General features: G+C 40.1%; 1 protein-coding gene across 1 annotated transcript in view; it reads right to left on the bottom strand.

Moving 5' to 3' along the window:
* GPC1 (glypican 1) overlaps nucleotides 1-19,524 on the bottom strand; it is a 57,461-nt gene that overhangs the window by 3,301 nt on the left and 34,636 nt on the right. Inside the window, exons 2-7 of the mRNA XM_075201695.1 lie at nucleotides 13,058-13,216; nucleotides 11,843-12,237; nucleotides 7,948-8,113; nucleotides 5,108-5,238; nucleotides 1,691-1,807; nucleotides 448-581 (exon numbers count right to left, since the gene is read on the bottom strand). Of these exons, the coding sequence (XP_075057796.1) occupies nucleotides 448-581; nucleotides 1,691-1,807; nucleotides 5,108-5,238; nucleotides 7,948-8,113; nucleotides 11,843-12,237; nucleotides 13,058-13,216 (1,102 nt within the window). The remainder of the gene's footprint in view (nucleotides 1-447; nucleotides 582-1,690; nucleotides 1,808-5,107; nucleotides 5,239-7,947; nucleotides 8,114-11,842; nucleotides 12,238-13,057; nucleotides 13,217-19,524) is intronic.

The following is a 19,524-nucleotide window of genomic DNA, read 5'->3' as shown; positions in this document are numbered from 1 at the left end:
GTAGTATTCTCCTTCGAAACTCTTATTTTTTATTTTTTTTTAAAAAAAGGATAAAAGGAAGAATGTTTTCTCTTTTTTTTCGGTGATGACCAGTGCCCCCCCCATACTTTACTATTATAAAATGTTATAGATTCTTGAGTAAACTGGGTAACAATTGTATACTTACTTGTTTGTTCAATGACAATCTGTTGTTGTCTTTGATATTTGCTACTCAAATATTTTCTGTTACATTGACATTTACCATGTTCTGTTTTGTTTTCTGTTTTGTTTTTTCCCCCTACTCTTGCAATGTACTAATTGCTGGTTCTTATCTGTATACCATTGTAATTTTTCAAAATAAATAGTTAAAAAAAAAAAAAGAAAAAAAAAAAGATGAATTCATATTCTGATGACCACACTGGGGATGTTGCACCGTCTGTGATAATACACAGTCATGCTATAGATTACCTTGCCCGGGACATTCCATTCCAGCACTTGTCTTCATTGCCTGGACCGGCAATAGCCTTTTCAGTGCAGAATAAATTTGGTAGCGATATCCAATAGTCTTGGATGTCATTAAGCATCACTTTTACATCTGAAGCCTGCAAAAAGTAATTTGATAAACTTTAGCGGGATCAGTGTCATTGAACCCAACTTAATAACAAATAAAAAGACAGATACTTTGTATTATGGCTTCTAAACCCACACCAGGTTATAAACACATTGGGAGGAATTGTGTCCTGCTGACTACTGTCATTGTCTGTAAATAAAACGTGTTGTTCACGTGCATACAACGAAGAATTACAGGATTTTCAAGACCAGTTTATAGCACAAACATCATCTAACAAAAGCCAGAAAATGCACCTTTTTGTGCGTTTTGCAAACCGTATGATTTATCAAAGTAAAAATCGCACATTAATTCTTTTTTTTTTTTAAACTAGCAGATTGCAAAATGCAATGCGGGTTTTGTCATATAAAATCCATATTAACAATCCAATGTATCAACCGGCAGTTTGCAAATGAACTGGATTTTGGGGGATAACTCAGATTTCATTTTTTTTCCATCCCAAGTGCTTTTTCTGCCTCTTGTATCCTCCCCAATACTGCAGAGCTTCCACCCCATTGTGGGCAGGTGTGGAACACGGCATCAATGGGCCGGCAGCACAATTTGGGAAGGGGCCCGGACACACCGCTCTAGTCCCCACTCTCCACTCCCTACAAAAGCTTTTGAGAGCATAGCAGGGAGCCTCTTCCAAGCATGCGGCATGGTCCGGCTCATGGGCCCTTGGGGATGCAGGGGCCCCGTAAGTATAGCACCTCTTCCTCCACAACAACCACTAGTGAATACGAGCATTAGAATATTAAAAGCAGCACATAATATTATCCTCTGCGAATTACTGTATCTAGCAGTTCTAGTATCTGCGTGGGCAAATTTGTAGAGGGGCCAAGCTGACATGTAGTCAATGTGATCATGTACACACTAACAGCACAGAGTAGTGGTGTGACACTCCAGGGAAGTGTGTGGTGTCAAACACACCTCAAGTTCATACCTCCAAGTTGTTTATGCTGGCAGCCATACACAACATATGGTAAGATGATAAAACAAGGGGCAGCTTTCTAACCCTGTAATTCTGTCAGGCGAGGTCATTCCCTAAATCATGACCTGTTCCTGCTCCCTTCTACATGGCCTGGCCACATCCTGAACACTCACCAGGTTTTCCATGCTGGGCACTGTAGATTTATCTTCCGGTACTGCCTTTCCTTTTCTCTTCTCCTCCGGCTTGGTGCCCTTGTTGCCCTTTTTGGGGTTTCCACAAGTTTTAAATACCTGTAGAAAAAAACCTCTCATATTATAATATTATCAGGTAACATTTAAAAAATGGTTGTATAGATAACTTACTTAACAACCAACCACTCAAGCACACTGTCAAACACTAGTCATTAAAAAGACAAAGGAAGAAATGCATTAAAATCATTGTGCCAGAAAGTGCAAAGAAAGCTGCACTTTATTTTCCTTCTTCGTGACTGATGTAACTTTTTTCATGTCCTCTCGATGAAAGGCAGCATACATCACCAAGGTTATCTGGGAAAGCCCCCTGCTCTCTGCACTCCCCATCTATTGCTGCACTGGAGATTGAGGAAGAACATTTCTAGTGGTGGGAACTATTAATACCTATTCCACATTTAGCACTAACCACAGTAACGATGAGAACATCCAGTAAAGCTTCTCTTGCTGAAACTCGGGTGACATCACAAGACAGCAGCTCTGGTAGTAGAAGCAATAGTAGCAATCAGCAAGGGTGTGTGTGCCTGGCTAATGGGGAATATTTGAGGGGTACATGCTGGTATTTGAGTGGGATCAGGCTATTATGCAATAATTTACAGTGGTGTGGAGGTGCTGGCTTGAACATAACAAGTTGATGAAAGCATAGGCTAGTGTATAATATATTTTGGGGAGACATAGGCTTATTTAATTTCATTTCAGACGGAAACAGTTTGGTGTGTATTAATAATATTGGGGCACATGCTGGTTTATAAGAACCTTTTTGGGTGGCCACAGACTGGTATGAAATCAGGACACAGATTGGTGTGTAGTCCTTTTCTGGGGACACTGATGAAATCAGGACACACAGATTGGTGTGTAGAACTTTTCTGGGGACACTGATGAAATCAGGACACACAGATTGGTGTGTAGCCCTTTTCTGGGGACACTGATGAAATCAGCACACACAGATTGGTGTGTAGTCCGTTTCTGGGGACACTGATGATATCAGGACACACAGATTGGTGTGTAGCCCTTTTCTGGGGATGCTGATGAAATAAGGACACATAGATTGGAGTGGAGCCCTTTTCTGGGGACACTGATGAAATGAGGACACACAGATTGGTGTGCAGCCCTTTTCTGGGGACACTGATGAAATCAGGACACACAGATTGGTGTGTAGTCCTTTTCTGGGGACACTGATGAAATCAGGACACACAGATTAGTGTGCAGAACTTTTCTGGGGACACTGATGAAATCAGCACACACAGATTGGTGTGTAGCCCTTTTCTGGGGACACTGATGAAATAAGGACACACAGATTGGAGCGGAGCCCTTTTCTGGGGACACTGCTGAAATCAGGACACACAGATTGGTGTGTAGTCCTTTTCTGGGGACACTGATGAAATCAGGACACACAGATTGGCGTGTAGCCCTTTTCTGGGGACACTGATGAAATCAGGACACAGATTGGTGTGTAGTCCTTTTCTAGGGATGCTGATGAAATCAGGACACACAGATTGGTGTGTAGTCCTTTTCTGGGGACACTGATGATATCAGGACACACAGATTGTTGTGTAGCCCTTTTCTGGGGACACTGATGAACTCAGGACAAACAGATTGGTGTGTAGCCCTTTTCTGGGGACACTGATGAATTCAGGACACCCGATTGGTGTGTAGTCCTTTTCTGGTGACACTGATGATATCAGGACACACAGATTGGTGTGTAGTCCTTTTCTAGGGATGCTGATGAAATCAGGACACAGATTGGTGTGTAGTCCTTTTCTAGGGATGCTGATGAAATCAGGACACACAGATTGGTGTTTAGTCCTTTTCTGGGGACACTGATGATATCAGGACACACAGATTGGTGTGTAGTCCTTTTCTGGGGACACTGATGATATCAGGACACACAGATTGGTGTGTAGTCCTTTTCTGGGGACACTGATGAAATCAGGACACACAGATTGGTGTGTAGTCCTTTTCTGGGGACACTGATGATATCAGGACACACAGATTGGTGTGTAGTCCTTTTCTGGGGACACTGATGAATTCAGGACACACAGATTGGTGTGTAGCCCTTTTCTGGTGACACTGATGAAATCAGGACACACAGATTGGTGTGTAGTCCTTTTCTGGTGACACTGATGATATCAGGACACACAGATTGGTGTGTAACACTTTTCTGGTGACACTGATGAAATCAGGACACACAGATTGGTGTGTAGTCCTTTTCTGGGGACACTGATGAATTCAGGACACACAGATTGGTGTGTAGCCCTTTTCTGGTGACACTGATGAAATCAGGACACACAGATTGGTGTGTAGTCCTTTTCTGGTGACACTGATGATATCAGGACACACAGATTGGTGTGTAGCCCTTTTCTGGTGACACTGATGAAATCAGGACACACAGATTGGTGTGTAACACTTTTCTGGGTAAAAAGCAACAAATCTATAGAAGCTGTTCAATATGTCTATAATTGTCATGCAGGGAAGAGGATCACTTTCTAAAAAAAATAAAATCTGTCAGCCCTATTTCTGTTGTAATAAATGTTCCCCAGGAAGAAGCATCACTCATGTTCCAGTGATTTGTAGTGGTTAATATAAAGCTGTATATGGCCTCAAGTTTGTAGCTATTGCTGTATAATAAATATACATATTTAATGGAGAATTATGTGCAGATTCTGCTGGTCTCGGGATAGTATATTGCAGAAGAAAGTGGAAACTACCGAAGAGTGCATATTACTCTGGGGATAGTTAATGTATCTTTAGCTAATAAGATAGACAAGCTACTTGGTCACTGTACCTAGTATGGTGCCAATTCCATAAACTCGGGCACTAAGTGACTTTGACTATCAGCATACAAAATAATAATTAGAATTAGTATTAGTACTAATTATCATGTATACATATCAACTGCTGGTGAATACGGTACATTTAGGGATGTACCAATTTCTGGATTGGATTCAGTATTCAGCTGAATATTTTGTAAGAGCTTTCCATATTCAACCAAATCCAAAATATGCAACCTAGGTGTACCTGTTATTGTGTTTGTGTAAGCTGCACATTTGTACCCCAATATGTTGTCTGTGGGTCTCTATTTCCTGTGTATTGGCCCTGTATGTGCTTCGACTCCTTTTTCTCTGTTCATTATATGTGCCCTTGTGTCCATTCCATGCCACACCACCTCTGGTCAGCTCTTACCCGATGATCCCCCTGACAAAGCTCCACAGCAACTTAACATTAATTCTACAGTACAGGTGATCCTTGGAATCCCAAACAATTCTTATATATGTATACGTATATATAGATATATGCTGAATGTAATCACTTGTGTGTGTCAGATTAGAGAATTGCATTTACCTTGTTTGTGATAACCTCTTTGTTCTCTTGCATATGGGTGATGGCCTCTGAGATTTTTGTGTGGACTGTGGCAACAATGTTCTCCACACCCGAAGCTCCATTAAACTTTCCTGCCACCAGCAATAAGGACTCTGACGGAGGGACACAGATACATAACCATTAGATTTATGGAAGATACATGCAAATATAAAACACTGGCTTTGGTTCTTTACCTCGGTTACCAGACCAGGCTTTCCATGGTTTGCATTCTGTCATGACATGCGTGTAAATACAAAGTAGCTGAGAAGACATGATTACAGCACATAATCATTTGTGAGCACTGTGCTCTCTGCTCAGTTAAGGGAAAACTAATAGAGCACATTTCTGTAGTATTCCACTTCAGGAGCAATGTGTCTCAGCACAACCTGATATATCATCAGTATATGCCATTGATTGATCCATAGCTGCTGCGGCAATGCTAAGGGCTAGGCTAGGCGTTTGATCCATGAACGCTCACGTGTGACCAGAGGTCAATATGTCATGTAATCAGCTTGCTGCATTAACGTCCAGCACTTGCATAAGACGGTGCCACGTAGAGGACGTTGTGACATTTTCTGTAGATTTATTGCATATGATTTTGACCTTACAGTCTCACATGCGTGCGATCGCGTGTTTAAATCGCTGGTGTAGCCCTGGCCTAAGGATAGGGACTCTAATAAGAGTGAGACTGTGACTGATGGGATTTAATGTACACTGCATACAACAGCAGAATGTAGTCAGGCTGAAGATATTGCTGAATTTCACTTTTCAGATGTTTAATAGGACACAGTTGAGGACTAATCTGCTGTTTTGCAATGTAAAGGTTTGTTTAAGACTCTTCCACAGCATGCAACATCTTGACATGCACATTATACACATTACCTGTGAGTTTTAGTTCCACATATATCAATATTTATCGAGCTTAATGAGCCTGAGTTAGGTGCTGAAAGTAAAATTGTGATTTTTATGTATATGCGGTAATGCCTCCTTACACTTAATGTTTTTGCATATATTAGAAAATATCCATGCAGCTTTAATTCTACACTCTTTACAGTCCTGGAAAGTCTTCACAATTACCTAACTAATAAAGATAACAACAAAATATTATATATTTTTTTGCATATCTCCATATATCTCATACTTGCCGACTTTCAAACTTTGGTGTCCGGGAGCTGCGTAAGGGGAGGTGGGCGTTTTGGGGGAGGGACTATGCAGATCACACTATTGGGCCACGCTCCCATGCCGTATTGCCCAGGTGCCTCCCGCATCTGCCCACTTCACTAGGAAGTGGGCAGATGCGGGAGGCTGCCATACTCGTCCAGGAGACCTACCCGGAATCGGGGAGTCTCCCAGACATTCGGGGAGAGTTGGCATGTATGATATATCTAAAAAGGGGGTAAATGTATGAAGCATCGGTTTCTGCAAGTTGCCGGAAATCAGGGACTTTGCAGAGGAAATGTAAAGGGGCAATGGCTTTTAAAGGCAAGTTTGCTTTTAAAAGCCATTGCCACTTTAAATTTCTGGTGACTTGCAGAAACCGATGCTTCATACATTTACCCCCAGGAATCCAAAAACATACTAGTAGGTTAATTGGCTGCTATCAAATTGACCCTAGTCTGTCTGTCTGTGTGTATGTTAGGGAATTTAAGCTCCAATGGGGCAGGGACTGATGTGAGTGAGCTCTCTGTAAAGCGCTGCGGAACAAGTGACGCTATATAAATAGCTGCTGCTGATAATGATGATAATGATGATGATAGCGAGTGATGATCTTCCTTATTAACTCCCTACGTTAGTGACAACACTGTTGACCAGTATGAGCAATTTGTGTAGCTTATATCCTTCAGAGGCACTGCTCTGTAGCTTGATAAATTTACCCCTAGATGGCAATTTTTGCTTTCCAATGTTGTCCACTAGAAAACCCTTACTGTAAAAGACTGCAACACTCTTACATTTCAAAGTGCAAATCATTACAAAATCTGGTTTATGAAAGCACAAAAAATGTTAGAAGAATGTGAGCACAAAATGAATATACTCTTATAGGGTGGTTATGTTTAAGAATATTTGTATTTTACTTCTCAGAGAGTTTACAATACAATGCAGATATAGACATGTGATAATGGATATACTAAAAACAGTTTAGCCCACCAAGGTGTCCAGATTTGTCCTGATCTCAAAGGATAACAACATTTATAGTTTTGAGTGGAATTATGTGAGATAAATAAAATAAGAAAATCTCACTTTCCTGCTCTCGCCCGCCACAGTTATAGCAGGACCTACAGGTCCCACAATGCCTGTAATGATCTGAGCAAACGATCTTTCTCCTGCTCGGGGCTGCTTGCGGTGCTGTCAATGTTTCTCCCCTGAGAGGCCGTTCCACTGATAGCACACAGGAGATGGGCCATAACAATGCAGCGAAAGTTTCTTCTTTTGTTTATCTCGCATAATTCATTTTTGGGTGGAGTTATCCTTTAAGGAACTGATTTCCTGAGAAATGTATCTTCTGGCACAATTTGTCAATGAGGCCACAAACAATATGTTAAACAGGATCATAGTACATAGCCTTAGGGGCAGATTCAATCAGCCGTGAGAGGCTTTGATGTTCAGCTAACACTTTACAGAAATCTCCACTCATTTTCCCTCACATCTCTATGGGACGTGAGGGAAAATGAGCCGGGATTTTAGTATAAACTCTGACATAACTGGTTCGGAGACACATTGTGCCAAAGTGAAACTGCCCATTAGACTGACAGATGCAGAATCTTGAGGAGAACTGAGCTCCTTCTATGCTCAGCACTTTAAAACATCTGAAGCACTGTTCTTACCAATCAGATTTCTCCACTCAGAGTCTAAGTCTGCCTGATTGGCCAGACATCCTCGCATAACATTCCAGCAGTAATTGTCACATAACTTTATGTTGGAGTGGCCACGGCAGAGAGGACAATACATGAGCTTCATGACTTCTCGTGTGCATTCCCGGCTCATAGGGACCTGCAGAAATTAAGTATACTGTAACTATTTGTGAGTTTTCAGCACCACATATCTGCAGATCATTCTAAATATATATATAGATAATATATTGGAATTTGGTCATTGTTTAATATCACTTATGAAAGAAAGATATAAAGACTTTGCTGTAAAACACTGAAAGAATTTCTTTACTCTACACACAGCATACGTGGCTAAACTGCTGACTAGGGTTACTGGGTCTGCTTTTCTAAAATCTGACACCTGCAACCATGTAGTGGAAATGTATAAGGACACATATAGGGGTAGATGCATAGGCATGCACACGGGGTGTGTCAGGTGTGCCAAGGCACACCTTAATGCACATTATAGTGAGCGGCCCATTTATAACAGCACACTGGATGCTGAACATTGAAGATGGCCAGCACAGAGCTGCTGCGGATGTCTAGCAATACAATCTCCTCCCATGTTCCTTTGCGGAACTGGAGAGGCCTGAGCTCAGTCTATTGACTCAAAGGCGGGAAATCAATTCAGCACTAAGTTTCTCGCTGGCATTCCAGAGGCACTGCGCAAGTATATTTTTACTGAAATATCCACTTAGTTTTCCTCACACCAAAGACTGAGCAGATATTTTTACTGTAGTAACAGTAATACTGTGCTGCCGCCATATTTCTGAGAACTTCGCGGCTAATTAAATTCCCTCTAAGAGGTGAATCAAACATAGGAGAACAAAGCACACTGTCTACATATGTTTTATTACCATGTGTATTTAATCATAACGGGATTCACTAAGGAACATAAATGCCAATACATGCATTATTTTGCGTTAAATGCACAGTGCATGCCCAGAAATGAACTATACACCAGTGAACACAAGAACATCCAACTCATCTTCGAATGCAAAGGACGCTTCCGACAGCCACAATTTCATGGGGGGGGACTGGGCGTATGCATGTAGACAATGTACAGTTAGGGCGTGCTAAGCTCGAGCGCATGCAGCAGCGTCTGATTCAAGCTTTGGACATCTCTCAAATATGTGTTTTTCTGTCGTATCACTTGCAACAACTACAGGTCAGGTGTAAGTGCCAGTGATAGTGATTACCATTTTGCATAATATGTACTGGTGACACTTCAGTGTGGCATAATATGCACTGGAGGCACTACTGTGTGGCAAAATATTATCTGGGGGCACTTCTAGACACCTTGCCCCTTAGATGATGGTAGACATGTTACTCTGGCAGTGAGTTGCGGTGTAGAGTATCCCTCTCTTGGTTCCTGGGTGCATCCCCTGATGAAACGTGAAGGTGTTGCCTATAGCAACCAATCAGATTCTAGCTATCATTTATCCAAAACATTCAAATGAATCTGGTTGCTATGGACAACATCTCCACTTTTCCTTTTAGGTTTGCTAAATCTACCCCATAGTGTAGAATTTCTTTAAAAAAAAAAAGTTTGATTTATATTTTTTTCATATATGATATTCATTTTGGCTAATAAATCTATTATTAGCGTTTCCATTTATCAATAGCTCCCCTCTATCCTGCGCCCGTCAGCAAAATTCATCTGTTTGGATTTTAAGTTAACTGCATTGTTTAGCCAGCAGGTGGCCACAGAACTCTATTTCCTTCATAGACAGAAAGCTTGTGACTATCAATTTAGCCTAATTTAATAAACGGCAGAATTATCATATTAGATTAGACTGACATGTAGTGCTGAGAAGACTGCACAGTGTCAAGACCCCTTGTTAACTGCTCCGTGTGGCTCATGTTATCCTTTACACTTGATTACAGAATAACTGTGTGCTCAAGACACAAGCTTCAGTACCAATTACGGGATGGGATAACCGAGAAACACCTTACACTCTATATAATTTCCTTCATTACAACAGGTCTCAGCAGAGCATGGTGTGGCCAGTATATCATTATCCCAACATTCTATTAGAGCAGACAATATGTGAGCTTTCAACATATAACTGTGCAAATATCAATGGCTCATCCTGATCAGGGCTGTAATTCAGTGCTGATTGCAGTGGTACCATCCAGTATTTTATTTCAACCTGCATTTGTACTAGTAAGAGGATATTAAGGCAATGATATACCAATATAATAAATGTCTTCAAAAGTTTTTAATTTAATGAATAAAACAAATAATGCTACGTCATTTACTAGTTACAGGTGCAAAGCTGCATACTTCTGCTGTCCTCGGCTATTAGTAATAATGGGCCTGATTCATTAAGGATCTTAACTTAAGAAAGTTCTTATTTAAGTCTCCTGAACAAAACCATGTACAATGCAAGGGGTGCAAATTAGTTTTCTGTTTTGCACATAAGTTAAATACTGACTGTTTTTTCATGTAGCACACAAATATCAACTTTAAATGTCAGTGTACAAATAAGCTATCAAGTATTTGTGTGCTACATGAAAAAACAGTCAGTATTTAACTTATGTGCAAAACAGAATACTAATTTGCACCCCTTGCAGTGTACATGGTTTTGTCCAGGAGACTGATATAAGAAGTTTCTTAAGTTAAGATCCTTAATGAATCAGGCCCCATGTAATACTACTGCTTTTCGGTCAACTGTTACTTTAAAACAAATAAATCCACAAAATATGTACTAAATTAGTTTTGTCCATCTGTTACACTGGATAAATCCTACATATAAGCTGACTGAATATTTTTCATTATAATAGATGTTTCGGCCAACAGTAAATGCTAAGCAGGATACACTTGGCTCCATTATTATTGGGTATTTTTGGTAGGACTGGCCCAGTAGCATTCCTTGGATAAGGAATCACCGTGATTATAGTATAGATTACAGTAATTGTACTTGGTCTATATAGATTTTATTATCAATACTAATTTGATTTTTACTTCCTATTTGGATAACTGTGCAAAGGCCTTTGTCCCAGCATTTATATTTAGGTGTTATTACAGCACCTTGTCTATACAAGCTATTTATATAAATGCTGTTTATAATGCATAAGATGGTCCTCACGTATAGGTTTGTATACATTGGGTCTGATTCATTAAGGATCTTAACTTGAGACTTGTCTCCTGGACAAAACCATGTTACAATGCAAGGGGTGCAAATTAATATTCTGTTTTGCACATAAGTTAAATACTGACTGTTTCTTCATGTAGCACACAAATATCAACTTTAAATGTTAGTGTACAAATAAGCTATCAAGTATTTGTGTGCTACATGAAAAAACAGTCAGTATTTAACTTATGTGCAAAACAGAAAACTAATTTGCACCCCTTGCATTGTAACATGGTTTTGTCCAGGAGACTGAAATAATAATAATAAGTTTCTCAAGTGAAGATCCTTAATGAATCAGGCCCATTGTCCTGTGGCACAGTATAAAATTAAACAATGTCATTCTGCAAGTGTACGTGGTCGGGTCATTGAGACCATACAGACAGATGGGGACACTGGTGTCTCTTGCCTGTGTGCTGTAAAATATAGGGATGATGGCATTAGAAATGTGATGGTACAGATAGTGAGTGTGGTACAAATTGTATGAAATTCAGAAGGCATTGGTGTGTAATAAAAATGGGCAAAAATACCCATATATATTTATATATAAATATATATAATAACTTGTTATTACATGCCATTGATTCCGTACTACTTATGGCAAGATATCAAGGTGTCATTCTTACACATGGCTTTCAGGCACCTCCTGCTGGACTTTTAGTACTGGGACAGATGTATGGTGGTCTCTGAGATTTTAAGACTAAAGGGTCACGTACCTGGGTGACTTTTTTGACAATATCAGCAGCGGCACTAAGTCCCTGAACAAACGATCGTGCAGCAATAAATGCCCTGGTTGATTTCAGCTTCATTTCCCGTGGAATGTCCCCGAATGGCTTCAGCTGGCCATACTGCTTTGCCAAGCAGTCCAAATACTCGTAAGAAAACGTAAACTGCGAGTTCTGTGTCTTGAACACACGCTCCAGCAAGTGGCTCCAAAACTCTGTTAACGCCTCCTCCAGATTAACGGCAGAGCCGCGGTAATACAGACGCAGCTCCAAGTACAAGTCTCTGAATATCTTCCCGTCATTCTGGCTGTAAAGCTCCCCGTACAGACTGGGAAATGTGTCCAGAAGTATCTGCTCTGATTTGTTCAACAAGTCCTGGAAGTATCCTGGGGCAGGACAAAGGTGTTATACATGCAGAAAGCCATGTAACAGCTCTCCTAAAATAAACTGCTCAAAGGCATACTGACATTTCAGAGACTTTATAGGAAGATATCTGCGTTTAAATCTAGACTTGCTGTGACTAAATTCAATGAATCTGACGAAAATGTATAAAAATGTTCTAAATTAGAAATACATTGTAGACTCAATCTAAGAATATCAGCAATTGGAGCATCGTGTTAATCTCGACCTTGTATGGTGTCCTCATTAATTTATGTGGTTCCACTTATGGCAGTCATACTGATCTTGTGATGATTCTGTAATACTGAACATACCAGGATACCACTGGTATGTCAATTACTACAAAATGATCACAAGATTTAGGATAAAACAAATATATCTTATCATTACTGTGGTGCAATAAATACTACTGGGTTTTTATTTCTTATTTAGCATATATAAAATATTGTTTATTCTAGCTGTCCTTTAATGCAAAAGACTGCAGAGGGTATATTTACTAAACTGCGGGTTTGAAAAAGTGGAGATGTTGCCTATAGCAACCAATCAGATTCTAGCTGTCATTTTGTAGAATGTACTAAATAAATGATAACTAGAATCTGATTGGTTGCTATAGGCAACATCTCCACTTTTTCAAACCCGCAGTTTAGTAAATATACCCCAAGGATATTCATCCATGCTTATGTACAATGATTTACAGGTCGAGTAAAGTCTAAGGAGGCTGTAAGTATTTTATGGTAGACATTTCTTGTAGTGTTACTGCCTATGCTATATTTCCAAATACGGTGTTACAATATAAAGGGATCTTACTATCAAAGTTCCTGTTCTGTGTGAGCAACATTCCCTGAACAGACAGACTGGTCTCTCTCAAAGTGTTTTCAAACTCCACTTTGCTGATATTGGCGAAGTTTTCCTCCATCTCCGATGTGCAGCAGGTGTAACCTTGTGGACAGATCCTTAGGTGCTCGCCTGCAAGACAAGACACAGGCACCATCCATCACATGTCTGACAGAATAATGTAAGTATATCCATCAGCATCACAGCCCTGAAGCGTCTGACACAACAACTAGATCATTTATATTATTAATGTACCACACCATGTAATTCAGGAAATACCTACATAGCTATATCAATAAATGTGTCACAGATTATGTTTTATTATACCTGGTACCTAAAGGGTACATCAGTGTGGCTCCCTCCCCTGGGCTCCTCTCTTGTGCAATGCAGCTGATCCCTGTACTCACCTGTACTGAGCACTGCAGTGACGGCCACACCTGACTGGATGGTACTTCTCCAATCAGAAGCTAGCTGTCATGTCTGTCAATGAGGAGAATCCATGGCTTTAAGTAACACATGACTGCTGATGGCAGAGTATGATGCTACCTAAAGATAGAACTACCCCCCATGATAAATCGTAAGTCGTTCTTTCATTTTATTCCCATACATGTATAAACATCTTATAGCAACATTACTCAGTAAAATTCTGGAAAGTAGCCATTCTTGCCTACTCTCCTGGAATGTCCCGAATTTTAGCGCATATTCCCTGACTCCTGAAGGTATAGGCCACCCTCCCTGGACTGGGCCTTGATGACGGTATTAGGTCCCATCTCAGCTGCATGAGGACGCAATTATAGCCGCATTCATGGAGCCAGATGATGCAAATCATGTCATCATGAGCCCACAGCACAATGCCGCGAATCGCACTATTGCCCAGATCATCATCATGCCCCCTGCCCCTTGGACCCCTCCAGGATCTCCAAGAGGGGAGACCAAAAACGTAAGCAAGTATTTGTGCAATGCAATTTACATCAACTTAGTAGGCGATTGTAGCGACTACTCCTTTATAGTCCTATATAATGTATATATATATATGTGTGTGTGTGTATATACATCTTATGAGTACTTGTGTGTGCTTTTAATGTGTTTTCTAAACAGGTATACCAATCCCATAAACAGCCCCTCTCTCTCGATGATTAAACACGATTTTACAAGAAGAGTCTTCTGCAGAATAGCAGCCCCCTTACAAGGAGGCCCATTCATATACCATTCTCCCAGTTGTCTCCCTCCTCACCAGAGACTTGTCCTGAATAACTAACAACACTCACATCATCTTGTTAATTGGAGCAGTTTTAACCATAGTGTAGTGGATTTGTGTGACACAAAGTCTATCCAATGGGAATGCAACCTCTGACAATGGCCACGTTTACAGCTGTTGTTACATTGCTCAACTTTCTTTTACTGGTAAAACAAAGTAAGTGGGGAAAAATAAAAGGCAAAAAGTAAAAAAAATGAACAAAAATAATCCTAAACTGCCCAAAGGACAGTACTGCCCTATAGGCATACATGTTAAATACAGCCTTGTCCATCACACTGGCAGCCATTTATTTGGTTGTCTGTCCACCCACAGCAGGATGGCAGCACTGTATACAACCAGCTCAGTCCCACATGTCTAGTCTAATGCAGGTCTTGATTGGCTTTCCTATGGGATAAAATGATGCAAGATTTTTATAGGAGTTAAATATCATATCTCCTTACTCTCAATGCACTGTTATATTTACAAGAAATGATATATTGTTTTATATATGTAGTTACTTGAAACCACAGTAATCATTTACTGTTAGGTGAAGGTTCACTTGCAAAAGCTGCACTGGCACTGCCAACGTCTGTTTGATGTATTCTCATCTATTGTTATCGATGTATGAACCCTAGGTGTTTTATAAGTATAGTAAAACCACATGTTTAACAATTGTGCAGGGACAGTCCCTTTTATCTTTGGGGTCTATTCATTAAGTCTAAACTGATTTACTTTACTACACTTAAGTGTTATTCACTGCATGTTTAAAATGCTTCCCCTATGCTTAAACCTGTCCTATTGCCCTCTATCAACCAAGAATGCAATTATCGGTTATCACGTGGCCAGAATACACAATGCTGCCATGATAAAACTGACCTCGGGGTCAGTACTAATATTATAGTTGCAGCTTTATAGCCAGTGGTTGTTGTTTTATTTTTATTGTTTTAGAAAGTTGACAACCGCATTTCCATACTCTGGTCTCTAGCTGTAAATATCTCTTAGCTTAATAACGCTATAAGACACTCCCCATCTAAGCTGATCTTGTGACCTTTCATTTTACCAGGTCTCAATTATTATAGCTGAATGATATTACTATCAAGATAAATGACTATGAACACCGATAGTATCCGGTACCATAATCCATATACTACACCTGAGTGCTTCATTTATATATTTACTTATCACTGATCCAGTGGGAGTCACTCACAAAAATCGCACAGGAGCAGCCTAGAAGTCTTTTCGCGCACTTTTATATGGGCGCAGGTTATTAAGGAAAGATGGCATTACAGACACAGTAATGTGTTTAATTCTGTGGATGAATAAAACTGGACACATTCTTACACGTGTTTTTACTGGTGGTATTCGGACCTCAATTTTAATGCAAGCCTTTCTGTGCCACCTATGTGCAGGGCCGCCGACAGGGGTGTGGGTCGGTACGAGCCAGGGGGCCCCGGGCCCTCACTGCTGCCTGGTTTGATTTTTTTCATTATCTTAAAATGTTTTTTATTTTGTTTTTTTTTATTATTATTATTTGCGATGGGGTGTGTGGCTACGCCTCCATCATTGGTGGGGGGAGCAGAGTTAAAAAAAACCAAACAAAAAACCCCAAATACTCACATGGTCGCGGCGCCGACGTCCCTCTTCCTTCCTCTCTGCTCCGTTCACACTGAATGTCGGGTGTGACATCATCACGTCACGCCCGACATTCAGTGAGGAGCGGCGCAGAGAGGACCCAGACAGAAGACAGAAGAGACGAGATGAAAGAAGCCAATACAAACGTAAGTAAAGGAACGGAGCTCACTATCAAGTGACCATTTTACTTTTGCTGATGTGCATGTCCGTCTTGGACTAAAGAGCAGCAAAAATGTTGCTACAGTTACACAACTAAAAGAAAGTGGATGAAGCTGTGTTATTTTGCACAGAGAGGACAAATAGGCAGAACTGTGTATTATAATCTACTCTGCGTTTCACCATTAATAAGCCGCCCCCTTTTTTCTGACAAAGGTAATGTATATCTGGCTTCAGACCATGTACAAGCATGGCTTTCCTGCTAGGTAAGTGTTAACATACTGGTTATTAGAAGCACACACACTATCTCTCTGTTTAATTAAATCCACCCACAAAGATGTGTTGATTTTAATTTCCCCTTAGACAGTTTGTCATCACTAGACATTCGCTTTTTCCCTGACATTACAATATTTCTTTGTCAATTAATAGAATCAAATCCACAGCAGCCTCTGTCGCTAACAAATTATCAAGGACAATTATCTATGAGACAGTTCATGCTGCCCTTTGATCCAATAGAATATCTTGCCTGCCGTCAGCCGCTGCTTGGAAACTCAGCACAATATCATTACAGAAGAAGTTTATTAAATCCTAATGAAATGTGAGGTCAGAGTCTCAAGGAAAATGAATTCTAGAAGCGCAGAGCCTGTGTAGCCCACCCCGCCTGACATTTTCCTACCTGCTGATGAATCTGAAAACCCGCTTAATCCACCCGCTTTACAGTCAGAAGTGTATGTTCTTCACAAGCGCTTCTGATGTAATTATCTATAATAATGACTACCATCCCTGCTGGGAGACAATTCCACAATCCACCTGGAATATAGAATTCTCCATACACAATTCATAAAGCCAGGTTATATCATTTGGGCTCCCATATTACAGTGACAAATGTTCCCTGTGTAGTCACTTAGTGTTGCACGTAGAACATAGGTAATAAGGCTTTTTTTTCAGTGGTTATTAATGGCTCAGAATTTACATAGGGACATTAGCAACTTTAGTTGTGACCATATGCACTTTGTTAATATACTGCAAATTAAGATGATATTTAAAGAACCAGAGTTCAAGACGTAATCATGTCCAGTGTTCTCCCTAGAAAAAGTTGCTAGCCGGGTGGTATTAAGAAGTAGCCGGGTAGGGGCAGTGTAATACTTTGCAATAATAAGAAAAATGTTAGAGGTTATTGCCCACACCTGCCAAGACTGGTCAGACTGCTGGTCAGTGGTCAAACACACACTGCTGGCTGTAGTGCTCACATAGTGCCTGTTATAACAGGAGAAGCAATGGTTTGTCCTACTATAATAGGACTCTATTGGGCTTCAAACTCTGGGTGGCAAGTAAAAACATTCGGGTGGAGCACCCGGGAAGTAGGTGCTGCGGATAACACTGATGATCGTCACATAGGCTTATAAGTATGCTTATCTGTAAATAATTAATGCTTGATTAAAAGGAAGTTATGTCTTCTTACACTGGAGAAATGACAAGAGAGAATTATATATATGTGTATATATTTATATATATATATATATATATATAGATATATATATATTATATATATATATATATTAAATGTTTTTCATCACCATCTATATATGAGAGCAGATGTAAAGGGTAATACGGAATAAGGCAACTGGGAAGCTGGTACCATGATTGAACTCACAGATAGCGTCCAAACCATCGCCACAACTGACTGCTCTGCAACAACACTGACAGATGTCATTAGAAAACACATTTGTGCGTCATTAGGGTTTTAGACAAAGACATAGTGGGCCTGATTCATGTTCAGATTCCACTTGCGTGCCGCATCTTGCGTGAAATAGCTCTACGCATGCTCAGAAACCGACCTTATGCCAATGAATGCAAATGCATGCGATTCACGTCCAAACACAAATGACATGACTGCCTACATCTTGTAAGTAAGAGCGTGCTAGGGCCCTCTGAAGCGGATGTGGGTGATTGGTTTCTCTAAACCAGTGGTCAGGGAACAGGGGTAAATTACCCCAAATGGGGTAAAAATGAAATTCCGGGGGGTAATGCTGCTGATTCACATGCTGTCATTTGGATTGTAGACCCCTTTAAATGTGAAATTGCTGTTGTACCAGAAGAGCCTCAAGGGTTGGCAGAGACACTTCTTGAGCTTTGATGCAATAATGAAGCACGTATTGCATTTGAAAACAAAGCAGATCCGTCATGTTTTTGGACGTCAACAGCTGCAAAGGCATTCAAAATTGCACAAGAGGAGGCAGTCAAAAAGTTGCTGCCTTTTGCAACAACCTACCTTTGCAAACAAGGATTTTCCACTCTAACGAACATAAAAACAAAGCAGAGAAATCGATTGGACGCTGAAGACTGTATCCAAATTGCTCTGACATCAGAGTAAAAAAAAGTAAAAAAGTTCCCTGACCCCTGCTCTAAAGTATGCTTTTTTTAAGCCGTACCATTTGCACAAGCTACAGGGCAGGTGTAAGTGCTGGTTGATAGTGATGGCTGTCACGGCATAGTCTTTGTATTAAAAACTACACATATGTGTGCTACTAGATAACAAAGAACATGTGTATGCAAGAAAGAGAAAATATACAAATGCATTGTATGTACAGTGCGCATTAAGACCATCCTGAGTTATATATTTAATGTAAAATATCATTATTTCTTAATGATTATGGCATTATGAGTTGTTAATAATTTTATAGCATATATTTCTTTGCATGCTCTCTGATGGAACTTTATATTGCACAAATTCATGTGCATATCCTGCACTGTGTTCTGTCTGTAACATACGACAAGTAACATTTTGTCAGAGCGTACATAGACCCAAATTCATATTGAAACGTATCTTGACATCTGCTTGGATTTGAGTATGGTCGGAACTACGCTCAAGTTCCGTGCTGGTGCTTTTAAACGCAGGTTCCATGTACAACATGAATGAAGCCCAGTATGTCCTTGTTCCACTAATGGTACAAATGACTATAAATTACCCCACTACCAACAATCTACACCAAAGGACTTCAACTAAAGGCACTTGTTATCTTTATGTTAAGTGGATCTACCTTTTGCGGCCACGTGAAACAAAAACTGCTGATGCATGTTTTATTGTTTCAGAAGTTGTTTTCCAGCAAAAGTATCAATTAATTTTTAATACAATCTTTTCCCACATACGTGGAAAATCCTTTCTTCCAGTGGAGGATTGAATTCTAAGGTGATTGATTATTCTAGAGCAGTATGTCAGGCGAGCTGTGTGTGCAAGGACATCAAGGCCATTAGTGTAGACATATATATAGCAACTGGAAGGTTATTTTTAATATATTTGTTTATGTGATGTGAAGTGGAATGTAAAGACAGAATGTAAACCCTTTATAGAGCATACAAATATATCAATACTGAACTAATTAACGTACTATACAGTCCTTTAACATGCACTAAC

The sequence above is a fragment of the Mixophyes fleayi genome, chromosome 3, assembly GCF_038048845.1.
Source record: "Mixophyes fleayi isolate aMixFle1 chromosome 3, aMixFle1.hap1, whole genome shotgun sequence".
Classification (NCBI taxonomy): Eukaryota; Metazoa; Chordata; class Amphibia; order Anura; family Limnodynastidae; genus Mixophyes; species Mixophyes fleayi.
The sequence above is the reverse complement of the archived record's forward strand: the minus strand, read 5'-3'. Positions and strand labels throughout refer to the sequence as shown.